The sequence below is a fragment of the Dermacentor albipictus genome, chromosome 3, assembly GCF_038994185.2.
Source record: "Dermacentor albipictus isolate Rhodes 1998 colony chromosome 3, USDA_Dalb.pri_finalv2, whole genome shotgun sequence".
NCBI classification, from domain to species: Eukaryota; Metazoa; Arthropoda; class Arachnida; order Ixodida; family Ixodidae; genus Dermacentor; species Dermacentor albipictus.
In genome coordinates this window covers 66,823,438-66,851,304 of record NC_091823.1, presented here as the reverse complement: position 1 = coordinate 66,851,304, position 27,867 = coordinate 66,823,438, and the positions used below count along the sequence as shown (strand labels likewise).

At 43.5% G+C, this 27,867-nt stretch overlaps 2 protein-coding genes across 7 annotated transcripts in view; one reads left to right on the top strand and one right to left on the bottom strand.

Moving 5' to 3' along the window:
- The window catches only part of LOC135905513 (cell adhesion molecule Dscam1-like), a 910,071-nt gene that overhangs the window by 819,585 nt on the left and 62,619 nt on the right, over positions 1-27,867 (bottom strand). The window lies entirely within an intron of this gene.
- LOC135905540 (adenosine deaminase-like) lies at positions 991-27,867 on the top strand. Of its 2 annotated transcripts, XM_070536617.1 has the most exons (9): positions 991-1,216; positions 5,853-5,914; positions 14,870-14,992; positions 21,153-21,382; positions 22,665-22,789; positions 23,578-23,825; positions 26,900-27,026; positions 27,496-27,596; positions 27,667-27,867. In XM_070536617.1, exons 1-9 carry the CDS (start codon positions 1,169-1,171, stop codon positions 27,800-27,802), a joined length of 1,200 nt encoding a protein of 399 aa, XP_070392718.1. In that variant the 5' UTR covers positions 991-1,168; the 3' UTR covers positions 27,803-27,867. The 2 variants fall into 2 exon arrangements, with proteins under 2 accessions (XP_070392718.1, XP_070392720.1); XM_070536619.1 differs by lacking the exon at positions 5,853-5,914 and having other exon boundaries at positions 27,667-27,866.

The following is a 27,867-nucleotide window of genomic DNA, read 5'->3' as shown; positions in this document are numbered from 1 at the left end:
TTCTCTATCATATATTTTCTCTGCTGTCCCATCTGTCTTTTATGTCCCTTTTCCCCCGCAGCCCTCTGCTGGCCGCTGTCCACTTGTCAGCTGCATTGCTAGGTAGTTAAAGTGCGAGATCAGCAGGAATGTTTACTTCAGTTTCTCCTTTATATTGCTGCAGTAATAGAGCTACCAAGTACAACTTATAATTTCGCATCAAAACTTGGCACTCGTTGACAGTATTTTATTCGTACTGCTCTGCCAAAGCATAAACGAGATCCCTACGACCCGTTATCAAGGTCATCATGTTGCGGCAGCATGGAAAGCGATATTTGTTTAAAAACAGCGAAACCCACCTTAAGAAACACTTCATGAGCATTAGTGCTAAGGGTAGGGCGAAGGTTGAACAAAGGAACAAAGCGATGACTTAAAGCAACATTTATTTTTGCGCCTTGTCAGCAGTACGTGTAATGTGCAATCTTTTCGGACAAAACAGTATCATCACCATGAGCAGGTGTGTCAAATTCTGTATATGCACATAATACATACGTTCTCTTTCAGTATACTCCTCTACAACAAAATATTTAGTACGGTCCAGTATTCTGCCAGTAGAGAAGCTTGTAACTCTTGAATAACTCGTCAAGGGCCTTAACGAACACGCTTTTATTCCTCCTTCTGCATTTTCCAAAATCGCCTACGACGTTTATTTTAAACTTGTACGCTCATAACTCGCAATCTGTTCACAGCTGACAACTTTAAAATACAAAAGCAACGGATGGCGTCATTCCGCAAAGCCAGACCAGCAGCTGCTCGCTGCATTTTGTCACGATCGAATGCATTGTTCGAGCGCATGCAGCTTTTAAAACATTGGTAAAGGATATTTCGAAAACAAGTGCGCCCAGAAAAAGGTAAAGTTGGAGTGGAAAAACAATGCTTGTTTCTTTTTCTCTTTTTGATTTTTCCTAAGATGTTACAAGCAGAATAAATAGAGGGTAAAGATGGTAGCAAGATACGTGCAGCTTGAAAGCCTTCGTAGCTTTGTTTCGACAGTCGTGAAACAAGGGTCGCGACAAACGCGGAAGAATTAGCTGCGTTTCAGTTTACTGATATTGCTGTGCATGCAAACGCAGTGCACGTCATAACCGTTTTCTTAGCTGAACCTGGTAGTCACGGTTGCTACACGGCAATGAGCTTTCTCAAGCATTTCGATCGGTCTCTGATTCCTCGGACGAGGGTAAATACCTGAGTTTTGTTAATACTTTGCAAAACAATTTTTTTTCTGCTAGTAACTAACGCGGAACCTTAATAGAGCAAAAGCTATGCTTTTTTGTCCTGTAAATTGCCATGCTAATAGTATTTAGTTGAAGAAAGGCGACTTAAGGAGTCTGTTACTGCGAATGAGTTTCAAGTCACTGGTTCAATCCCGGCCTTGTTGTCCGCGTTCAAGGAGGGGGGAAACTAAAAAATCTATCTGGTAATCAGATGAAGTTGCATAATAAAGAACCCGAAGTGACGAAAATTAACTTAAAGTCCCCTCACTATACGGCATGTCTCATAATCAAATTGAAATTTTGCCACGTAAAACCCATTACTTTAACTTTTGTAGCTACAAACATATATAGAACGGTAAAATTTTTAATGTATAATGTTATATTGGCAACGTACTTTCAATACTCGTGCGAGAGAGATTTTAGAACTTCGTTGCATTCGCGGTATCTTGAGTAGCTCCAGCTTGTTCCTTGTTGCCATGAGATAATGAACACTGGATGAGTTTCTCTGCTTCTTAAGCATAAGCAAATCGCAATATTCACAGCATGCACTAAGTGGCTTCCCTATTTGACAGCAATGTATCGTTAACCTATACCCTAAACGCATGGCTGGTGAACTGCATTTCTTTATGTTACTTTATTTTTGTCTTAAACCCCTTTGCCAGCAATATACCACGATAAATTAAGGTAATTCGCAGCTGTAACTTCGGTTTTCCAAATTCAGAAAAAAATGTAATGTGGATTCATCTAAGTGCTATATTCTTGACCGTCAGCGAGTACAATTCGTTGCTCCAGTCTCCAGTATAGTATTGCTGTATAGTATAATAAAGCTGGGCTTCGGAGTGCACTGGGCTTGCAAAACACTTTCGTATTCCACCAAAGTATCTACTCCTCCGTAAACTGAATATGACCGGCGGTTTTGACAGGGTATATATGTCAAGAGAATAACGCTGGTGAACACACTGAGGACTATGCGTTCTTATGAAATAGCATTCTTTTGGAACTACAGACACATTCAAAGGACTACCTGTCTGTCTATTTATTGGTTTTCCCGCCAACTTTTTTCACTGTGAAAAACATTGTCTAGTGGGAACAGCATCTGGTTCTTGTGTCGAAGGAACAGGGTTTGAAACGAACCGTTGGACCAGCTTGAGTCACTGCATATGTGTCACTCTTCGATGGACCTCTTTCGCGCTAGCTTGCCCTACTGTGTGAGTTCAAGATTACTGATTAGAGCTGATTGGTTCAACATCGACATTTTGAACAAACAGCGCAGAGGAACAGGAAGGAAGCAATTTTTTTGCTTTTTATTGCCTTTGTTTGTCGAGTCGCTTCTCACCTTTTTCCTGTAGTCATTTCCGTTCCTTCGAATCAAACCACGAGTTCTTACTCAGCACGCGTGTTGTCAGCTTCTTTTAGTCCCGTTTGTCTGCAATTTTTGTTCAATATCGGTGTGAGCCAGTGGGTACGTGCTGCTCTTCAATCAGCCTCTTTGAGGCCAACATGGGGCCACTGGTTATGTGATGTTCTTCAAAGAATCCCTTTCAAGACAACTTGTTTGACTAGGTCTTTGGAGGTATGTGCCTCTCTTCAAGAACAAAAAATTCGGCAGAAGCAATTTCCCGATGACTGTCGACGTTAACGCGGTAAACACTGAATCAATATAGTGACACAACGTATTGCAACCATCTATGTAGGGTGCACCGGTGCGTGTGAACGCTGAGAAGTGCGTCGCACGACAACCGAGCTTCTCTTTCGCGCTTCTTTCTGGACACACTGCGCCATCTAGTGGCACGGCTGAGAAGTTCGCGAGTGGCCTCTGAGACAAGGACAGTGGAGGGTTGCCTGTGAACACTGATAATTGTTCCCTCAATTGCCATACATTCAATGGCACATAACCAGTGCATTAACGACGCAGCTCGCTAAAACGTTGGCGTGAAAGGCGTTCAGTGAAAAGCGGCACATACCAAGTGCATTTGAGGTGCAGCCTGCTAATGCTGTCCTTGAAGAACCCTTGCAACGTGTGTTTTTTTCCGCTCAGTACCGGAGACACAACTCTCTCGCTGGGAACCTGGAGGCCAACGCCGCGGCTCAAACGCACACTCACCAAGCGTCACAGTGAGACAACTGTGACGTGGGGAGTTCAGAACCGATCCTAAAACAATTTCAAGCCATACTTTAACACTAAAGACAACAGCTAAGGAAATATCCCCCACCGCACGACTCCCTCACGGGCGCCGAAGCAGTTTCATGGAGGCAACTACAGACAAGCCCATTTCCGCACCTACATTATATTAGACTATGTACTTCGCACAGTCCCCTCAACAATGCCTAGATTGCAATGCTCCGGCCACGCTCAGCCACGCCACTTGGGCGTGAGAGCACCATGAGCGCCAACGTTACAATCCCCAACCCCACCACAAAACACTAGAGAGCCTCGCTGCCTAGCGTCAACTCCCGGGACCAGCTCGATCAAGTATCCGTTGTCGAAACTTCGTCATGTCGCCGTGGTCGTGCCATCTTCGTCGCACCAGCTTCATCATTCAACCCTCGTAAAGCTGACATCAAGTCAACGTTGTCATACAGGTTTCATGATACAGTCCTCGTTACGTCATTATCGTCATACACTAGTCACCGCCCCATTGTCTTCATGCCGTTTTCAAGGCATCATAGTCATTGCGTAGTGTCATACCATCGTCATCATGCATTTGTTGGCATACTGCCTCTGCGATGCCGTCGCGGTCATCGTAACATGGTCATCATTGTAACTTGGACATCCGACTCTCGGCATGCGGTCATTGTGAGTCATAGTGGACACACAGCCGTCTTAGCGCTTTTATCATTCCATTGCCGTCACGTTGTCGTTTGACCATCGTTATCATATTGTAGTTATCCCGTAGTCTACATCCCATCTTCGTCGATCTATCCAGTCAGTGTTCGTCATTCTATTCTAATCATGTTGTCGTCATTCAATCGTGATTATGGGCAGTTGTCATACCATCGTCGTCATTGCGTCATCTCCAGACAGAACCAATTTTTCATTCGTCGTCATACCGCCGTGGTTGCTCAATCCTCGTTATTCCAGCTTCATGCAGTTATAAAACCATCGTCGTCAAGCCATCGTCCTTATCATGTTGTTATCGTTACACCACCATCATCATTTAAGGATTGACATCTGATTGTCATCATGCTGTCGTCAATATACCATCTTTGTCATCCCATCAGTGCCATTCCTCCGCCATTCCATCGTAACGTTGTACAGTCGTCGTTATTCTGCCATGCTCATGGGTGGCCTTGGCAAGTGAGTGCAATAGCAAAGTTGTACGATATCGGAGACCCGCCATAGTTGCTTTATGGCTACGGTGTGGGGCTGCTAAGCACAAGGTCGCGGGATCGTATCCTGCCCATGGCGGCTGCATTTCAATGGAGGCGAAAACACATTTATACTTATATTTTGGTGCACGTTAAAGAACCCCAAGTGGTCCAAATTATTCCGTAGTCCCCCACTACGGTGTTTCTCCTGGTGAGATCGTGGTTTTGGCATGTAAAACCCCATAATTTATTTTTTACGATATGGGAGTATATGGCATATAGCCGAAGCTACGTGAGTCTGAGAATTAGCGAAGATGCAACATTACCAACGTGTCCGTTCACCCAACCTTCTTCATTAGCACTCCACGTGGGAATAATTGTCACTTCGGGAACAGTTTATCACTCCATTGCTCCTATTCCCATTACCGACGGCAGTCAACGTTACACGAGTTTTACCATAATTTTTATTGTTTTGCCCAGGAATTCTTTTTGGCTTTGTCGCGTTCCAATTTCATTTTAAAGCCTTTAACCGTGTGATGTGGGCGGCAATGGCACTCCTTACGTGGGAGCCTTTTATACATTTGACCCAAATAATAAACAACAAAAACACAAGAAAAACACACTGTTTACCTGATATAGAAAAATGTTTTCGATCCTGTGCTTTCATACAGCAGAATAAAAAGCACTTCACTCTCGTGGACAACAGCACTCTATTGTAGCACCCACTAGTTCGAATGTGCTACATTGCATTCTAAAACACACACAAAGAAAAAAATACTTTTGCGTTCTCACGAGATAAACTCCCCAATTGTACCGGTGTTGTCGAGGCGTTGACATGTTTGGCAAAGACAGTTGTCTATTGACTGCGTTTAGGATGTCGAAGTTTGTAGCAGAACAATTAGCGCTAAATTGAATATTGTGACACTAAAAAGTGATACGACGTGCAGCTTTGAACGCACACCGGAGAACGTCGCCCGCACCGCACACTGTGTGAAAGGTATCGTGGACCCTCTACTTAGCATCCATCCATACAGCGTATGACGCCTAAAACTCTCGCAAACGCTTTGAAATAGCGACTATGTGCACGGTAACTTGACTGGGTTGCTGTCTCCTAAATGAGGGAGCTTAGTTTGACCATTGTCGTGGCGTTTCATTTACAATTGTGCCTGCTTTCACCGTAGTAAAGTGTATTGAGGGATGATGATGTACGGCGGGAAACTATCGAGAACCTACATCTGATAAAGGGATATCGTCAGCAGGTAACAACTTTTTATAAAATGTTTTCTGCAGGTAGAACTTCATCTTCACTTAGATGGCTCAATACGACATGAAACGATATGGGAACTCGGACAGTAAGTACACATTACTGAGGAGAGTTATATGTGCTTTAGAAGTGTTACTGTACCGTTGAAAAACAATGTGATTCACCGTCTATATCGGGCAGTATTACCTCAATGGAAAATTTTAATACACTCTAAGGAACTCATGCTAAAGGGAAGAAAAGGACGTTGTTCAGAGCCCCCTGAACAATGATAACGCTAGTAAAAACTGGCTTTACTCGCTTAAATCAAAATATTCTCTGTTTTCTAACGGTAGAAAGAAGCGTCAAGTATTGAATCCTGCAGCCTCATGGCATCAAACCTGCAATTAGAAACATTGCTTTTAAACAAGCACCTAGAAAAGTGATTCTGAAAATAGCAGAATCAAGCACGTCGGGGAGTTAAAATTCAGCATCTCAGCCTAACGATTTGCGGGGCCTCACTTTATAACATGACTGATGTTCGGCTGCTGATCTGTGGTGGCTCCATCGCAAATAAATAGTTCGAGAGTTAATGCTTGGCTGCGTAAATAGGAGGAAAAGTTACAGTGCTACTCTATGGAATAATGAAGTAGTTAAGAAACTAGCTAGGACCACTTTAAAAGAGATAAAGGACAATGTTACGTTAACCACAGTAGCCCATGTAAAAAACAAAGCGTAAAAGGTACGATAGTGATAAGTACTACTTGCAACATGGTGCCCGTGTCCCAAGAGGCACGAGACTGCGCGGTGCCATCTCCACACAAAATGTTTGTAAAGTAAGTCCTTTTTCCATCGCTGGTATTTGTTTTCCCAATTTTTAGTATGTCAGTGCCACCGTGGAGTCGCGGAGCCCCTTGTATCGCGTGCACCATATGTGTATATACAGGCTGTCCAAACTAACTTTAGCCAGAGTTAAAAAATATGCGAATTCTGCGTATCTGGTCAGATCCAAGGTAATGTTGTTTGCCGTCGCTTGGAGATAGTCAAATTATGTTTTTTTCCTCATCCCGCCTAATTATATCATTCACTTTTTCCTGCCCCTAATAAGATTATCAAAATTTGTGGTAAGATTGATAGGAAGTTGACCCAGGCTGCCTACACTAATGCTGGGAAAGGCTGCACTGTTAAGCACACGTCCCAACCTGTGCACTGTAGAATGGGAGTTGTTTACGAGCTTCCATTTTCCATTTTCCTGCGGTCGGGTCTATATTGGCTAAACAGGTCGATGCCTGAATATTAGATTGTCTGAACATAGGCGCTCGCTAACTGGTAATGCCTACTCACACGTCGCGCGGCATTGCTCTGAGTATGGGTGCACTCGAATCTACGAAGACACCACAATAGTTTCCGGCATAGAAATCCGACTACGAGAGAAATTACTGAGGCCTACTACATCAGGAAAAAAGGATCGCGTTGTGTAAGCATGTCATAAGTAAATGTATACGACAGTGAATTTGAATTTTTAAACCGCCTCACAGTGTAGCATTAGATTACAGGATCTTTCGTGTCTGCCTGCGCACTGATAATGACCCCATCGATGGAAGAGCATGTGACTATGGGTTATAGTACATAACTTTGTGTATGCCTTCCAATAAAGTTAGTTGTGAGTTCAGCGCTGTCCTGTGTGTTCCTGCCCTCTGTCTTCGTCGTCTTGCGCTCTCTCTTCGAGATGTTCAACCAGTACCAACTCACCCAAATGTCGATATTTCTGCAACATTACCTTGGTTCTGTCCAACAACGTAGCCTTCGCATATTATAAATTCCGGATAAAGTTAGCTGGGACCACATGCGCCATATGCTTATGCGCCACATGCTTACATGCGTATGCGCCACATTCTTCTATTACGCCACCACGTCACATGTATAAATGAGAAACTTGAGAACAATTGTATTCAAAGCCAACATCATTGTTGAATATTTTAGAGCACTTAGGTTCAGAGATACTCACAATCAAATTTGACACTCAGTACGCTGCCTAGGCATTCACGGCCCGGTGTCCCGACATGAAGACAAGCCCCTCACCAGACGCAGCTTCTTGCGCGCCAGTATTTAAGCAGTCTAGAACAAATATATTCCTTAGTGCCGGGAAGAGTAAAACGTCTGACTTCAACATGTAAAAGGAGTACAGCTAGGCAAGTTGGTGTGGTAACACGATGAAACATAGCCAAATACAAAAGACTAACAGACGAAACAAGAAGACAGTGTGTTGTCTTGTTTGTTCCATTTATCTTCGTCCTTGGCGCTGTTTGAGGATATTCATAATGTACTGCGGGCGCATATTGTTGAGCGATCGTTTAACGGACCAAACACGATGTGCATCAAACTTGACCCGAAGAGCGAATGTAGGTGGTTGTCTGTCACTCTAAGACGCTCTCAATATCACCAGTTCCGCTGTATTGCGGACGCCACTCTCAAAGCTCAGCCACATCATCACCGTAAAGTTACGTTTACACTGGGTAAATCTTCCATCGCGCGATTAGAGAGAGGGAGAGAGAGAAACAACTTTATGGAGCCATGTTCGACATCATCTTGGACGCCATCGATGGAAATGGTTCCCTCTTCACGGGACCCATATGCTTCCCTAGCCGCCTGGCCCCTGGAGATCAGGACGAGCCGGTCTTCCAGGGCGGGGCTGGTTAGCAAGGTCTCCCATCACTCGGTAAGGGTGGATGAGGGATGGGGTAGGGTAGTGGGGCAAGTAAGAGGTGGGGGGATTGCCTTGACAAAATCGCATACTCCAATGACGTGTTGGAGCGTGCCTAACTGAGTCTTGCAGAAATTACATTCCTTCTCGTACCTTTCCGGGTACATGTTGTTTTGAAGGTAAGGGTGCGGGTAGGATCCTGCCTGTATCTGCCTGTAGATTGCTTGCTTTTCTCTGCTAAGCGATTTGTGAGGATAGGGGTAACGGCACCTCTCCGCCTTGTAATGGTTAGTAATGTTCCTATAACTAGTTATGGACTGTTGCTCACCTTCCTCTGCCCGGCGTTCCATCTCTCGGGCGAACTGGTGGACAAGTTCGTTGCCCTCCAGCCGAGTGAGCCGGTGTCCATATCAACTCAACTTTCCTTTCAGGTACGTCACGTTTACTCTTGAGAATATCTAGCGCCGCAAGAGACACCCACCCCTTTCTGTAGCTGTTATACGCCTTTTGCGAGTAAGTGGGAATTCTTCCCACCTTGAGCTGCGCGAGTGCTAGGCTATCACGGCCTCTTCTGCCACCTCCGGAAAAGACGTCTTGATGGAGGCGCAGGTTACGAGCACATCCCGCGTTGTAACTGCCAGCGTGGCCTTCGATGAAAACTTCGATAACGAAGCGTCTGTGAAGAGAGTGACCCCCTTTTCCTCTTCTACTATTTGATCTGAAGTCTCCGTTAAGGCAGCTATACGGCGAGGGTCCCATCGGCAACAAAATGGGCGCGTTCAGTTTGGGACCCGCCCGGCACAACGAAATGTTCATTGCCACACATCAACTCCCACCAGATGCGTTGTGCATATACTGAAGCTCGCCAAGCCACCTCTAGCCACATTTTCCCGAATTTGTGTTCATGCAAGAGTGCTTGGCATCTGTGTATATGCAGAAAGACAAAATACAGTGAACATACAATAAAGGTAGTCCTTATATTACGTGGGCAAATACGGTGACGAGCTTTCATAAAAAATATGAAGATTTAACGCTAATTTTGCAACCTACGTCAGGCTAAACTTTCGTGAAACGTTTCATTATATCCTATAACTTCACCCTGTTCATTCCTGTGTCTTTGGCTCAAACGAAACTGGCGGGCGCGTATGTACGCTCTCACTAACCCACGCTACGCATCTTCAGAACAGTTACATCGCCTTGTATTTCTTTATTTATTCTTATGCACTTTATGCGTCGCTCACTTGTTGACCAATCTCCCGTGGTGGGAATATGCTGCAGCACAATAATCATTATCACCACCATCATCATCATCATGAACACGCAGCGATGATCTGAAAGAGCTAGTTTGCCTTGGTAAAATGTGTACCGCTCCCTTTTTGGCTAATGATCTGCTGTGAGCAAGTTTCAGAGTATCGAAATCATCATCAACACGCGGTGATCATCTCAAAGGCTAGGCAGCATTGACACGACAGGGTCAATGCTGCCTAGTCTTTTAAGAATAAGAATGGGCTGGGGTGCGTTTGGCAGGCATTCTCAGATCATGAACAGCAGGCTGCCATTATCTCTCAAGAGAAAAGTATATAATAGCTGTGTCTTACCAGTACTAACCTACGGGGCAGAAACCTGGAGGCTTACGAAAAGGGTTCTACTCATATTGAGGACGACGCAACGAGCTATGGAAAGAAGAATGATAGGAGTAACGTTAAGGGACAAGAAAAGAGCAGATTGGGTGAGGGAACAAACGCGAGGTAATGACATCTTAGTTGAAATCAAGAAAAAGAAATGGGCATGGGCAGGACATGTAATGAGGAGGGAAAATAATCGATGGTCATTAAGGGTTACGGAGTGGATCCCAAGGGAAGGGAAGCGTAGCAGGGGGTGGCAGCAGGTTAGGTGGGCGGATGAGATTAAGAAGTTTGCAGGGACGGCATGGCCACAATTAGTACATGACCGGGGTTGTTGGAGAAGTATGGGAGAGGCCTTTGCCCTGCAGTGGGCGTAACCAGGCTGATGATGATGATGATGATGATGATGATGATGATGATGATGACACGACAGAACTATACGTGTGATTGTGATTTAATAGAACATCGGCTACTGTCCTGGGGAACCAAAACTCGATCTCCGCATCGAGTGCGTAAGTCATTTTCTTTTTACGCATCCAGTGACTCAAATTTATCCAATGGTTGGTTCGGAAACCAAGTGCCTCACCGCAACAGCCCTATGTTCTAACCGAGTTGCAGACTATTTGGCAAGACAGCAGCAGCCAGTACCAAAGGCCAGGAAGGTTCGGCAGGGTTCGCAAGGAAGGCCTCGCTTTAAGATGCCGAGTCACTCTCGCATGTCGTTCACTCCGTGCACGTTCGGAATCGCAAACACTTGCACTGTAGCTAGAAACACGCTACGCAACCCCACCACCATGTCCTTCGCGCTCACAGCCACAGCGCATGAATTACTCTGCTGCCAGTCTCAACTATCGCTATATAGGCCACGGCATAATGTAAATTCTGCAGAGCGAAGCACTAAATTGCAGAAAGACAGGTAAAAAAAGGACGAAGGAATAGCAAGAGAAGGACAAGAACGAGCACTGACTACCAACTGGGTCTATTAATCTCAAAACACATCTATATATGCACAAGATGATTCGGTTATCAAACACTGCGTAAGAGACATTAGTCACATCGGCAGGTTAATAAAACAGCAGTAGAAACCAGACATGATTAGGGTTGGCATCAACCTAAACCAACTCGCGCGCATCGCTGTTCTTATGAAGGCCACGGCGTCAGTCGCGCTCGACAGATGTGTCGCACCATACTTAGATTTACACACCCCATGAGAAACCGTGTTCTTACTCACAGAGCAATATTTGCAACGGGCCAGGATGATCACGGTAATTTTCCTCACCGCAACAGTACAGATAAATAAAAGACTATATAAGTACTCACGGTGAAAGCCTGATTTCGCTCATACTGACACTACAAGTCCACAAGCAGGCGTAATTCATAGCTGTTCAGAGCAAGCGTACTGCACACTTGCTGCGCAGATTTCTCTTCACACGAAGCACGCCATGGATTCCCAAAACACCAGCAGATTTGCCTCCAAACTAAGAAGTCGCCGACCATGACTGCGTAATTTTGAAAAATAGCTGGAAGGATGTTTCAGGTTGTTGTCACCTTGAACATATGGCATGAAACCATGAAGGGAAATTGTCTATTCTTAACGGGATATTTACGAGCGAACTTATATTCTTATCTTCTTCTTCCGCTCGTTGTACAGTGTTTCGATTAACCTACCAAAAGCGACACTTTTCATTTGTGTGTGTCGAAAATCAGTCCCGGACTGATCCCCGGGTCGCGGATTTCCCAGTCTGAATGGTGCTTAAGAGCACACGTGAAATAGGCGGGGAAACATTATACAGAAACGCCGTTTCACCCACCAGCGCACATAACGACATACTGCGACATAGCGCAAACAGACACTAGCACCTGGTGGTCATCCCAGGTTACTGCAACGCGCGTCACTAGCTATGAAACTTGACCTTGGTGTCATGGCGCTTCGGTGCACACAGTGAAGCGTGCACACAGAATTAGGTATTCAGTATCTCCCTCTTTCCTCTTTCTATTCCCCTTTTTCCTTCCCCTAGTGTAGGCTAGCAAACCAGGCGCTCCTCTAGTTGACCTCCTTGTTTTTCCTCTCCTTGCTGTCTCTCTCTGTCTCTACGGAGTCTCAAGGTTTGATACTGCTCAAGAGATGGACAAGGTCATGACATATGTGGAAACGAGCCATGACGATGAATAGGCAAGACGGTTTCACGCGTCCCTAATTCCGTATGCAAAGTGCGCACTTATGCAGCGATTGTGAAAGAATTAAAAAAATTCCGCGAAACTTGCTGTGCATGTATGCGATAGCGGGCTAGGCGCATAGTTGCCGATAGCCAGCATGGAAGACACAGCTGAAAAATGTGGACGCAGCACAGTATCATCTACGAGCGTGCTCAAAAAGCCTGGGTACCATCCATGCCATATGTACTATCGTGCTCAATATGAGCTGCAATGCACGAAACATGACCGAAGCTATGCTCTCGAGAAAAAAGGTAGAGAGCATTTCGCCGTTCCCAAAATGCGCATACCCCCGTGTTTTAAGCTGTCTGCTTTGTTCGCAGAGCAACAATACTGTGGCCCGCAGAGCTGCCTGGAAGTTCTAAGCCCCTAGCGCAGCGTCCTTCGTCATGACGCACGCTGCCCTAGCTTCGGAACTATTCTTTTTTATTTTTTTCATCCGTTATCGATAGCTGCTCGATCAGCCAGTGTATTATTGTTTCACGAAGAAAGAAGACGACAGAAAGCAGGGCGGTATGCGCGTTGCTCAAACGGCGACACCCTCTGCACTTTTTCACGAGAAGGTCTATGCAGCCACGTCTGCGCGTTGCAGCTCATACTGAACGCGATAGCATAGAAGAAAAAGAACCGAGTGACTTCAATTTCGAAAAGCGGAAAGAATTTTTTTATTGGACCCTGTTAAAATTATAAGGGAAAGACTCTTCTCAGAATATTGTGCACTGGTGAGACCCATTTTAGCAGGTGTGGAAGAATTAGCACTCTTGAATGTCGATTTCTAGAGAAGCAAAAGCCCTCACTGGCTAAGGCCACAAAACACCAAGTTCGCCGGGTTGTAAACGTCTTGTGCGAAATTCTTGGCAAAAAAAATTCATTGGGCCATACTTTTCTCAATCCGAAAATCGAAAATATTTCCGGTGTCAGCGATGACTTCTGCTATTGCCTGCCACTGCAACATTTGCGCTGCTTGCTTTAAAGACAATGAGGCGCCACTGCTTTTTTTCTTCAAGTTCGAAGGACCGACTCAACAGAAGTTTCCCCAACAACCAGTAGATTAGGCGAGGAGAACCCAAGTTTTAGCCTCCAAGACCACCTCAACTGGCCAAACCATTTCTTTTTATTTTGGGTTACATTTAAAGACGACGTTTATGCAAGGGAACCGGCTAACATCACCGACACGAAGAACGTCATCACGGCCGCCTGCAGCAGCATCCCTCTAGGCGTGCTAGGCAGAGTTGTAGACTCAATTCGCGAGCGTTTGATTCAGTGTGTTGCTGTAGAGGTCAAGTGCTCTGAACATTGCAATAAAAAGGGTTACGTTCCATAGTAAAAGTTAAATATTTTGCTTATTTATCACAAGTCCTAAAAACGAAATATAATCTAAATCTTCGAGTAGATCTGGCATACTCGAGCTAATTAATAACAGGAATACCACACCAATTATAATCTTAAGAGCTTCAAGCGAATAATTCCAGCATTATAGGAACCTTTTACCCTTGCAGATCATTAGAATTCGAGCACTTTTTTAGCTGCTGAGCATGAGAACGCGTGTTCGATACCAGGCCTCGACGGTAGCATTTTGATGGGGCAGGGAGGCAAAAAAAAAAGAAAACACTCATGGAGCACTTTTTAGGTTTAACGAAAAACCCCAGGTGATCAAAATTATCTATCATAGCCAGTGATTGTGACTTTGGGATTTCAATGCTGTTTCGGTTTACAGCTCTTAACTATGTTTAGCTGCTGCAGCTAAATGAACCACGTACGGTTACCTTTGTTGACAGCAAACATTGTGTGATTCTGTAATAGCTCCTCGTCGTGAAACACTACTTGAAAATGCATGATGGAATTAGACGATGAAGTCAGTTGTATTACGCTGCAAAAACGCGTGAAGAAAGAAAAGAAATCAGTTATTTCTTTCTATATCTGCTTGGGGAGGGGGGGAGGGGGCCGCAAGCATGAGCGCCGCTCTTAACTGATCCACTCTGCTTCAAGACTGACGTGTTATAGGCAATAAGCTACGTTCGAAGTAAGGCTTATGTTTATGTCGAAACTCCCGTCTGAGTATAACTATATTAGCGTATGGAGTGTTGAAGTCGGTGGTGAATATTCCGGAACCAAAACGCTCTAGAAGATTGAAACAAAACGAGGTTTGATTACGATTGCATTAATGTTTCTGATATGAACACGTAGCATAGACGCAAAATTTCAAAGCTCTATTAAGATATTTTTAAAGATTGTTAACTCTTCTTCTTTGCGAAACTTGTAGGTGTCTAAGCGTGTAAGCCGCCTGTGCTAGTAACATCTGCCTAGGTAGCGAAGCGTTCTTGTTAAAATTACTGGTACTTTGGCTTTCAACACACTCTATACGCACATTTTACAGAGAATACCGGTTCCTTTTTGTCGTCCTTTACTGCTTGCGTCCTTGAAAAAAAAAACTGTGTTTCAGTTCCAATGTCCAGACTCATTACTTTGACGGTTTTATTGAATCGCATCTCTCAACTGAATGGCTTTTGTCGTTTTTTCGTAGGAAAAAGAAGATTAACCTCGGAGCAAGATCTCTGGCTGACCTTCGCATGAAGCTAATTAAAACAGACTCTACGAACTTGGGAGATTTTCTTGACCGCTTTGCGGTATTTATGCCTACAGTTGTGTAAGTTCAGAAACATTTCTGATTTTTTACTACAGTTAGGAGCACTGCGTATCGTCTGTCTGACTTTTCTTTTTTCATGCACTTTCTGTTAACTGTAGTTTAAACGTTCGATTAGTCTCAAAATTTCATGCTCTCTTGCAGAGCCTGTTGCTTCCTTTCTTTTATGCCTTGCAAAGCGATTTAGCTTAGTGCACTGCACTAAGCTAAGTTTGTGGGATCTTATCACTGCTATTCAAGGTACAGGCCTCTTGGACATCGATAAAGGAAGCGCACTGGACTTACCCGTTCTGAACGAGGCTCTGTCTGATACAGAGATCTGTAAAAGATGCACTCACGGAACGAATGCCAAACTAAAGTAAAATTGCTGATAGCACAGATCAAGAAATGCTTTGTATAGCTGAGCCGCAAGTCTGAAATTATTTCCTCGTATGCCACACTATCTAGGGCATACTTCTTCATTACGCTTCCTTTTTCTTGTGTTGTGTGAGCGCAAGAGCGGTGGCGTTATCTTAAAGCGAAGCTTTTTTCTGCAAACGCACCCAGACATTTTCGTGACCGTGGCTGCTGTCCAGGTACGTACCCAAGATTTTTTTTCGGGGGGAGGGGAGGGGCAACCTAAGGTAACCTTTCTATGCAAATGAGAGGGGGGGGTACCTCTACTAGTAAAAAATTGGAGGACGCTTAAGCTTCGCCTTCAAGAGTGGGACGCGACAGCGTTCCCGTCGACCCGCCAAGGGGTATAAGACAATGCGCTACGGCACAGCAATCACTTACGATGCGCCCCGCATCGGACTTAGCGCCCACCTATCACGCGGTGAGCGTCGAGCAACGCAGCGTTCGGCGCGTCAACGAAACGTGCGCCTGAGCGAACGAAACGAACCAAAGAACTCGGTGTCTCGGAGGGGAAACGATCCAGCCAAACGTCGTGATCGGCACGGGCAGAGAGATAGATAGTAATCTAAACCGGATGCACGGCGAAGCGTCGTCAGGGGAGAGGGAGTCCTGCGACGCGCCTGGCAGCGGTCCCAATGCGCGCGCGGCGCGCCTCCTGTCGGGGCAGCGCCGTACATTGAGAGGAGGGGGTCTTCTGTGTTTGCCGCAAGATGGCTCTGCGTGTGCGGAAAGCGCAGAAGAAATGCAGCGGAAACGCACTTCGCAACTCGTGTAATTGTGACTTCTGTACGTTACATGTTCATAATTACCGATATACACCGCAGTATAACTTTCCACGGCTCGTTTCGAAGGCAACACCGCATTCACTAGAGGCGCGTTTGCACCGCTTGGAAGCATCGAACTCGTGGCTGAGTGGTAGCGTCTCCGTCTCACACTCCGTAGACCTGGGTTCGATTCCCACCGGGCCAATCTTGGAAGTTGCTTTTTATTTATGAAGCGCCTGCCGTGATTTATCGCTCACGGTCAACGCCGCCGACGCCGACACCCGACGCCGACGACACCGGCTTTTCTGCGACACGAGCTCCTTAACGCTATCGCGTTAAAATGTGAATAATCTCCACCACTCGCCATCAAGACGCGTAAACCGGCAAAAGAGAACTGAAATAACGTGTATCTCACGGGTACACCTGTGAGATAAATCTGTCCCTTACTTGACAAACAAGGAGCCACATCAAATGGACTCGCGCAAGAAAGAAGCGCAGGAAAAATACTGTCAGGAACAAGTAAACAAGCGAAAGTGTAAAATAAAGATTTCAAATAGCATTTTTTAAATTATCTCTGTAAAAATTGTATAAATATATATTTGCGGGACAATCACAGTTTATCTGAATCCACCGTTTATTTTTCTCCCAAGTGCCAAAACCAACTCGTATAGTTATTTGGGAAGTTGCGTAACGATGCGTGGCTGCCAGTCCCGTACAACCACCTAGAGCGCAGACGCTGCGGTTCTAGATGTACTGCGCCCACCACCGGAAGGTTAGAAAAACACCCACATAAGCATAGCAGAGAAGTGGCTACCTCAGGTGGCTCGACCGATAAGTGTAGAGGCGTCATTCAAAACACACGGAATCATTCTGCACTTTCGGCGGTGTTCTCTATATTTTCTTTTAAAATAACAAGAGGATTATCCAAAACTATTTTCACAAACAACGGTTAAATTTGTTAGTTTTCGCTTTTCCATCCTGTTTGCCTGTTGCCTCGGCTCTCTCCCTTAGTTGATCGCTTAATTTCTCAACTTCTTGGTACACTTGTTTCCAGTTACCGATTTTGCACGAAAAGTACCGTGCAATTAGGGAAAGACCAGACGGGGTAACGGGTGGCATTCGTATTGCTTTCAGGCTTAACATGTTTTTATTTGACACCTAATCTAACCCATATCATGCGTATATCGTTCTGAGGATCCTCCAGCATTATGGCGAGCCATCACTCGAGGAAATAATGAAGCAAAAGGAAAAGTTAAACGAAAACTACGTTTTCTTCGGGCGCATACAGGCCGGCTCACTATACGACCTGAAACCCTTTCCTGGTCTTTGGATCAGTCAAAAAAGGTTGAACCAACGAAGCAACAGCGATGCGCAAGACCATTGCAATAGATGGTGACATTAACGCACCTCGCCTTAATCGCGCTGGCACCAAATCGATGCGAAAACTGGCCTTCACATCATAGGAGATGACGATAACAACCGCCATAAATAAAGGATTGCAAAAGGCATCAAAATGTTAACCACCTAATAGCTGTGAAGTCTCAAGATTGCTTTATCGATGCTTTAGTAATGTGTGTGAGGAGTGGTGGCGTGGGCCTAGAAGGCTATGTCGCTTAATATATATATATATATATATATATATATATATATATATATATATATATATATATATATATATATATATATATATATATATATATATATATATATATATATATATATATATATATATATATATATATATATACATACATACAAAGGCTATATGAAGGTAACCACGAAGTGTCTCATATGAACCTTGTAACGCTGACCACGTATTTCCCGTTCTGCGCAAACAAAAGATACTTTCCTAAACGAAACCTGTACATATAAGGTCGCCTCGCAGACGTCTTTAATACACACCGATCTGTTAACGGAATGGCGAATTACATTTAACGCATTCTTTGTTCTTAGATTTTATTTCTTTCATTTGGCCAATCAGTTTGCGCCACATGGTTTTTGGGCAATTCTTCAGAATGGGCATGTATAACTGTGTGAGATTCTTAAATAACCCTTGAAGATATAATACCGGCTCACAGATATCTCCAGAGCACGCCGATGTGTTAATATAATGATTAATTATATTTCAAGAACTCTTTGTTTTACCTTACTTTCTTTGATGTAGCCTTTCGGTATATCTCAAAAGAGGTAAGGTATGTCTCACTGGGACTATAAAGTACAGAATCCCTAAATGTTGCTTCGTACATGCACTTTCCGGCGCTTACACCGGTCACCACCGAATTGTGCTCCCGCTCGCTGTTGCTTAAACAAGCGCTTTACTTTAACGTCGCTTCGCTTCACATATATTGCAACATATGGGCGTTGGGTATGCCTGTTTATGTATGTATGTATGTATGTATGTATGTATGTATGTATGTATGTATGTATGTATGTATGTATGTATGTATGTATGTATGTATGTATGTATGTATGTATGTATGTATGTATGTATGTATGTATGTATGTATGTATGTATGTATGTATGTATGTATGTATGTATGTATGTATGTATGTATGTATGTATGTATGTATGTATGTATGTATGTATGTATGTATGTATGTATGTATGTATGTATGTATGTATGTATGTATGTATGTATGTATGTATGCGTGTGTGTGTGTGTGTGTGTGCGTGTGTGTTACTATAACGAGCGCGCGAGAGTACAAGTGCATTTGTGCACCGGCTACACCATCCAGCGGTCTATAGCGAGCTCGTAGATCATGGAACATGGGGTGCAAAAAACGCTAAAGGCAAAGAGCTTTGTGCTGTATTGATGTTGGTGGTGCGTTCCTATGCACTTTCTTCGTTTTTTGGATGGTCTAAGTAGTTTATCCGCAAACCAAATCTCCGATTGTACTCAAAATACTTTGATAGCCCAATATTCCCTCTTCATTCATTATCCCTATGTTTTCGTCATAACATTCGCCTTTTTATCATTACGCTCTTCTAAAGTTTCTTCATTGGCCGGGGCCGTCACACCGTGCTCTCATGGGAATTATTGCATTGCACTGAATATATTTCCACGGTGATTGCCGACTGCGAACAGCGCTCACGTGTATTTTTTCGAATTCCAGTCCGAATATTTGCCAGTTTTTCTTGACTGTGTCGTTATACTAACGAGTTGTATGAGACTCTTGCGTATTCCACTCTGCTCGTACACACTTGTAATTCTACATGTTGCATACCTATAGACTGAGGTGTTGCTTATTAGTAATATGGGTCAGTTTTCAGCTGCTTTCTGAAGATAGCACTTAGCTTTACGGCAAATGAATTTTCGCGGTAATTCAGAAGTTTTTAAAAGGTTTTTTTTACGAAGCGTTAACGAAACTTCACTTTGAGCTATTCACTCTTCATTCAGGCCCTCCTGAAACGTGATGTCAACAAAACAACTTTAGTCAAAGGAGCAACTTGTGTAGCATCGTACTTCACAACTCTATATTCGCCCTGCTTCCAGTACCAAAGATAAACGCCACAAGCAACAAAATCCTCTACGTTCGAGGGTGACATTTAGCGGGTAGCCTTTAACATTTAATCTAAACATGCACAGGTATAAAAAAGAGCAATGGAGAAGTTCTTTGTCAATGACAGAGGGAATGAGGACAGAAGACCTTAGGTGCTTTACAAAGGATGAACTCACACTTAGCACTGACGGTTGATGCGTCTTCTCATTTGTTTCTCTTTCAAAGCTACAAGTGACAAGTTGTGACCCTCAAAAGAGCGACACCGCCGCTAAGTTCGCATTCTTCATAACTTGGCTTTTACAATAAAACGGCACCTGGCTTGATATTATTTGGATTAAATCATTTTCCCATTTATTTTCATTATTTGAATAATTTCACAAAGCAACTTGTACGTTAGATCATTTTGTAAGTATAGGTATCGGCGAATTGTTGTCGCGCCCGTATCTTAAAGAAGGGCGATCAGCCAGGGACGCAGACCTCTTAAGAATTTCGCCATATACTGAAAACCTTTGCAGAATCTTCTCTGTACGCGGTGCTCTCGTATTTACTATTCACTTTAGTTAAATTTTACTAAACTCACTTTACCCACTTTCGAGTCCCACTTTGCCTCGGTGGGGCTCGAACGCTTTCATCATGTGTCGTTTGCGTTCGTTGTCTGTGGACACACAGATGCATCTACCGCCTGAGTTACCACGACGTGAACAGACCATGCTGTACCGTCTGTGGCTAGGCGTTGCGTTTACGAACCCATATGCTTTCCTTATTGGAATGGCCAACAGCCCCATGTGCAAAATCGATGAGACGCTCACGCATATTATCTGTGTCTGCCCGTGATATAGTGCCAAAAAACAAGTGCTGTGCAGAGTACTAGACCAGTTGGATGACCGTCCACTCCAACCGTCTACAGGTCCGTACTGCCACAGAACATCCGCTCTGGAGGCCTTACTCGCGTTATTAAGGTACCTGTGGTCTGCGGGGCTTCACGATGGACTTTAAGAACGCCGCCTCCTACCGCTCTGTAGTGTAGGCAGTTTGTTCGTGTTCGTCTCTACTTCTCTCCATCTCGCCCTTCCGCTCTCCTTCTCTTTTTATCCCCTTTCACCCTTCTCCCCGTGCAGGGTAGCCAACCGACACTGCCTCTGGTTAACCTCCCTGCTGTTCTATGCATCCTTTTCTCTCTCTCTCTCTACTAAACTCGTCTGTTTATATGTTTGCTATGTCTTGAAGCTTGCTGAAGTATTTACAAGGTACATATGAGGATACATTTCCTTAAGGGGGGATGGAGTTTCGCTGGCGTTATTAAAATAAACAAATAAGTGGAAGTTAAACCAAGAAATGGCACCAGTGACTCATTCTAAAGAAACATATATATATCACAAGTCACATGGCGTCGTAAAAGTTCCATGGTTGTACTTCTTTCTTTTGTTTGTTTTTGTTATCATCAATAAATTCTTATTTAAATGTTCTCAATTTTTCATTTACTTTTTATTATTAATTTGCAGTGGCGATTTGCAAGCCGTCGAAAGAATCTCTTATGAGCTGTGCGAAGACCAGGCAAGAGAGGGCGTTGCGTACTTCGAGGCTCGATATTCTCCTCATTTTCTAGCGTCGAAGGAGAAGCACGTGACGCCAAAGCAAGTCGTCGAAGCGGTCAACTGCGGCTTGAGCAGAGGAGAATGCGACTTCCAGATAAAGGCTCGATCGATTATTTGCTGTGTGCTCGGCAACGACGGTATGTGAACTGTTCTAGAAATTCCATGAATACCCATTTTTGACAGTCTGGTGGCCGCAACCTTCTGTTGAAAGTTTTGTTACGCATCTGTGGGCCTGTCAACAGTTCATTACCTATTAAGTTATTTTTTTTAATTCATCTTTTCATTCTCAATATATCAAGACTACCATTAAACGTAAAAATATTTGTACGTAGCAACCATATTTTTCTCTTGCCTTACTTCAGTAAAAAAATGAAAAGCTTAAATTTTGTGACAGCTTTATGTTTGCTTTTTTTGTCCTGTTACTTTACTATTTCCCACTGTGTAATGTTACTTATCTGCCGCTTGCTTTCTATATTAGTTCTAAATATTAATGACGATTTGCAAGACTTTTATTACAATACCCAAATAAATAATTTTAAAAACTGCTGTTCTTCAATGACGTTTACCTGTTTTTTCTTTTTTGTTCTTTATGCTCTATCATTCTTTTTCTGTATTATATATTTCTGATAATCGTTATATACTAACAAGCCATGTATAAATTTTCGATTAGGTTGAGTTAGAAATAAAGGGATACTTTAGAAAGTTTAGGTTGTGAAAGGGTTGGAATGAAGCCTAAATTTGAAGTCACCTGTTTAGACCACAAGTTCCAGACTGAGAATAACAAATGTCTACCAGAATTATATCTCATACTATTGGACGTGGCACATTCTCATCAATCGATTATTAGAGACAGAACATATTAAACTGTAATATTCACTTTAGGAATCTATGAAGCGATAGATTTCTTCAATACCCAAGATATGATAAGAGACAGGGTGCGACACGCACTTTTCTTGGACTATTATGATCCCTGCGATTTCTTGAGGCATGGAGTGCAGAGTCAACACGTATGCTTGCATTATGCCAGCAACTTTGCGTTTTCTTTTTTTTTTCTCTTTCTCTCTCAACATCTACATGTTTGCTGAGCTAAGACACGATAACTGTCTTAGTGCTCCGTTTAATCGCATTCTTGAGCATATGCTGAAGAATATAGAAATGCAATTGACTCCTTATTGCACTCTTGCTCTTGAAGTTAATACATTACGAACGCTTAACTCGGAAACTAAATCTTGTCATGCCGTTTAGACTGTGAACTCCCCTCGTGTTTGAATTCCAACGTAGTTAACCACCCCGTAAATATCACAGCCCCCACGCGTCAGGCTAATGTCACGTTAAAGGAAGCCTACTGTGATGTGTATTGTTCAAAAAATGAAAATAAAGATAACGTCTACTTATTTTACAAAATATATTTATTTGCAGATTGGTCCATGGAATGTTTGAAATTTTGCGAAGAGTACGAGAATAGAGGCGTGGTTGGCATCGACATTGCGAAGGACGAAGCGAAGTTACCCGAATTTACCAGGGGTGAAATGAAAGTTTACCAGGTACGGCCACGTTGCTTTGCATGTTCAGTATTTCATGAGAGAATTTCAGCAGAGCTCTCACGCGAGACGATTGGCAAGATTATTTTGTCCGGAGCTTATCGCAGCTCACTCTTATCGAATGTTAAGATCGTTTCTTTCTTCTTTCTTCTAACAGTGCGGTGTTGAACCTTGAGTTTTAATTATTCATAAGGAGATAAGCTTGCCACACATTTCTGCTTATTCTTCGATACAGTTGAATAAGAGAATAATGCAGTACGGCAACAAACAGTCGCAAAAGAAGTTGTAGCAAATACGCAAGTATATCACAAGAAATTTGTAAGCGTACACCAGGTGAGGCATGAGGAATGGTATAGGTTAATACAGAAGAAGTATTTTTTAACCTGAGTTGCCGTATATCAAAGCATTTCTACATTGATCTAAAGAGGAAGGCAGCAGTGAGAAGAAGCAACGTGAAATCAAACTATATGAAGGCTCTAAATAACGCGCACTGCAGAAAGCACGGAATTCTACAAAACTGTGTCACATTGCCATGTACACGCCGTTCTTCATCGACATCAACGTAAAGATTTTATCATATTTCTCCAAAGAACTTTGACATACCTTTTTAGGTCGACTTCTCTCTCTTTCATGTCAATAATTTCTATCTTGACATACTTTTGAAGCACCTAGTCAGGAGACTGAACCGTTACGACGGCCGTTCACTGCCAAGGAAGCTTTTTTTCCTGAAGCAATTTTTTTAGTGTGTCTAGGTTTGAATGTTGTTTTTCGTCCTTCTTGTTTCACTGCAGAGAGCAAAGGATCTAGGCATAGGCCGTACGGCGCATGCCGGCGAAAGTGGCACTTACAAATCCGTCATGGACGCAATGACGAAGTTGCATTGCGAGAGGGTGGGCCATGGGTACCGAGTCTTCGAAGACACCACCGGCCAAACGTTCAAGATGGCGCAAGAGAAGGACCTCCACTTCGAGACCTGCCCTTACTCTAGCGTTCTGACTGGTGGCTGCCCTCTGAGCTCCAAAAAGCACTCGATTGTCAGGTGGGCACTTATATTTCAAGAAACGCTCGCTTTACTCTATCATGAAACTCCATGTTCGTGATCTTTCTATATGCACAAAATATGTTTTTTTTTTCTATATTGCGCTCGAGTCTCCTATTCCATGCCATATATACAAATGTGGCGAAAGCCACAGCGTGTCACCCGTATCATATTGAACGAGGAATCGCCAACGTATGACGAGCGGTAAATTACAAGCTCTGCGAAGGTAGAGAGATGGAGAAGTTCTATTACTGAAAATAATTTTGTCTGACTGCATATAACCCAATGCATGCTAACCAGCATAGAGTCTGCAACGAGTATAGGAAAGTTCTAGAAGAAAGAGGTGGGCAATAAATAGAATATAACTATGGGCGACACAAAAAACTATGGTCACACCATGTACAGGCAAGTAAAAGACTGTGTGGATCAAGATATCCTGCAGAGTATTGAGCAAACTTATGTCCCGCCCACATGAATGACAATCGGAAATCTGCAGCTTGATTTCGCTATGAAAGAACAGTAATAAGACCAAGTATTCTCACTAGCTCTATCGGTTCTTAGAACATTTTGTTCATTCGCAAAAACTGCTAGTCTGTTTCTCTCAACAAGGTCGACATCCTTATAATTAAATGCCACCAGTTAGGTGGTGATCTTTACCGGTATTTTTTTTTTTTGAGCCACTACTGAGGGGTGTAACACGAACGCGATGCCCTACAAGCAACGAGTCTTTCTGTGTAGAACGCACAGCATCTGACGCGAAAACAACGTGGCACCCTTTTCTTCCTGCGAATATGGGTAACCTTCGACAACAAAGGGCTCAGCAAGACACCTTGTGACATGCTATTACTGCGAAACATAGTGTACATTCGGTCGTTCGGAGTGGTTATGGACAACCTCGTTCCTTGAAAAAAACTTGAGCGGCATCGTGTACTTCTCCTACCTGCAAAGTGTGCATGCGCAGCACATGAGAAAAGCCATAAACCCTGTAGTAATCCTACTACCGGGTCGTGATAAGTTTTTGTCTGGCCTGTTTTCTCACGTATTTGAAAGAAAGAGGATGTCTCAGGTAGTTGGATTTGGATCAGAGCCCCTGAGCGGGAGATCCGGATGCTCTACTCATTTCACCACGGATGCCGACAAGGCATGACTGGATATCAACCTTACCACAGTATATCTATTATGGTAATAATCGCTTTGGGACAACTGGCTCATTCAAGACGTCGCATAACTGCAATTTTCTTTTTTAACCAAAAGGAGCTGCGCATACACCTGTTTAAACCATTGCTTCGAAGTTAGAACTTAGTACTGCTCTGAAATAGGCACAAAAGAAGCAGCGTGCCGAGCTAGTGAGGCGCACGTATGCCGTAAAGCAAGTACCGCTGCTTTTACTTAACCGCCGACTCACGCGAAGCGCGGTGGCCGTCTCATAACGCGGTTCCAACACGAGTTGGACCTGGTCAAATTTTTCGCCGCTTGCATGTTTCGAGCTTATTTGTGCAGTCGGCTGTGCGTTCCAGCAGCCGTGCAAGTATAAGACTTGTACAAGTTACAGAAAAATGCAACCGATTACACTTACCATTACTTTATTAAAAAATGTAATTGATTACATTTACCGATTACTGCCCAATGAAACTGTATAATTATTCAATAGCAATCATTACTTCTGGGTTAATTTTACTACGTTACTTTCTTGCTCTGGCTCTTTCATTGCTTATCTGCACTGACAAGTGCTTCTAAAAACATTATTTGGTCATCCTCACTCGTTTTTGTTTTGAATACATCAGCCGCGACACTGAAAACCTGCTCAAGGAGGAATAAGGGTGGGAATTAAAGGAAGGTTAGCCAGTTTGATGAATGTGCGCGCTGGGAGTAGGGCCGTTTTGTAACGTCTACGGAGCTTGTGCTCAATATTCAAGTCACTCGGCATCTGGGTTTTCTACGAAGTGCAGCGCTTCATTGTTGCTGTGACTTGGAAATTACGATCCCGGTTGGGCCAATGAAAAGCCGAAACAAATTGGCCGTATGTGGTTTTCTGGCATTTACTTCCTAAGTGGGCCTTCGCTATATGAGACATACTGACCTGTTCAGTTCATCGACCAGCGTCAGGTGGAGCGTCAAGATGGGAAAACTACTGAGCACCGCGTTTGGCCTGTCAGAACATGCGCAGCGAGGCTACTGCGTGGCACAATCAGCTGCGTGGCACAATTTCGGGCGTTGTACTGCGACTCTCACCAAACTCAGGTTCTCTAAGCTGCTTAGGTCGTTATAACTTGTCTCATCAATAAAGTAAATGGTTACGAGTGATTGGTTACATCGAAATTTAATTGGATGGCAGTGAGCGTTACCGAGCAAAAGTAATCGGTAAACTGCAAAATTTAAGAAAAAAAAAACAGATTAATTTCGGGTGCCCACTTACGGTGCTCAGCTTTTTCCATAGACATAGTTGTTTTCGGCATGGCCGAAGACCGTTGCATAACGATGGCAACACGGTGTTCACGTGGAATCTGCGCAGCGAATGACTGCTTCTTAACGTGTCCTATCAGCTTTCTCTCAAAATTAATATTTTTACGTCATTAACCATCAACCTAGAAATGTTCCGAAATTTCATGGTCAGTTCCCTCATTTCAACTGATGCAACTTCATGTCTGCGTGAACCTTTTAGCCTGCTCAAGAGGTTAATTTAAATTTTGCACTTTAAATGCAATATGAAAGCCTAAAGTTTCTGTTGCGCAAACTAGGCTGCGTTTACTTCCATTAATACTTCGTGTAGTAAACCAGTCTTTTTTTCGAACTAGATATAAATGAGAAAGACACTTTTTCTCTGCTACGTGAACATTTCTACATTCTAAACTTATAGTATGGTCTGCTAAGCTGCAATGTTTAGGAGCTGTTATATAGTACGGAGTTTTCAGTGTTACAAACAAATCTATTCCATCTAACACCGTTTAAATGCTCCCTTCACACATAATATTACATGAAAGCGCTTTTTTTTCTGTGGCTTAGTCAGTAACCAGCAATTTCTTGGGCATTTGCTTTCTTCTCTGCTTCGACAACACCTCTATTGTGGTTTGCAGGTTTGCAGAGGAAAACGCCAACTTCTCGATAAGCAAGGACGACACCACTATTACCGGCAGTACTTTGGACGATGAAAATGAGTTTCTCAGAGATCTTGGCTTGACTGAGGCGCACATCATTCGGGCGGTGAGTTTTAACATTGCTCATCCTTCGACTTCTATCTGTACATTGTCATTACTTGTTGCAGCAGCTTTTATACACATTCAATAAGATATTCAAGTTTTACGTTGCTTTTCATTAAATATGGTCGTGCAAATAGCAAAAGTGAAAGTGGATTCCTCGGTATACGAGGCCAGGAAAAGAATACCAGTAATCGTGAAATAAAAGAAGCAATGTCAATCTTATAAACGCAAATCGTTATACAAATTTTCGCGCAGACTTGATATAACGAACTTATGCTTATCAACGAAGAATTTTCGGACAGGTTAGCAGAAATTATGTATGATATTTGCTAGCGAGCGGTTTCGTTTCGGTTTTATGAGCTGTTTTTCAAAAAAGAAAGGCATATAATGTTGAGTAACAGAATGAAAAGATCATTTGTATCGCACTTCTTTTTTGAACATTACTAATAACCGCCTTATTCTCTCCTGCTTAGAATTTAAATGCGGCAAGATCGTGTTTTCTGCCGGCAGCCGAGAAGAAAGAACTGCTACAGCTCCTCAAGGAAGAATACGGCATCAGTCCAGTCAGAGAGGCGTGAGTGCAATAAAGATGTCTCCATTTGTTGTTCCACTGGGTTTTCTCTTAGTACCTCATGTACTTACAGGGAAAGAAACCGCACACGACCAGTACAACCTGTACAGCCAGCACGGCCCCTACCGCCGTGGCCACCAAAAAACCATGGACCCACTCGTAAGAAGCGTGGCTTGCTGGCAAGACTACTATGTTGTGAACGTTTTTGAGATGGTACACTAAGGCTTGGGATATCATGTAGGGATGTCTGAATACAATAAACACCACACTACAA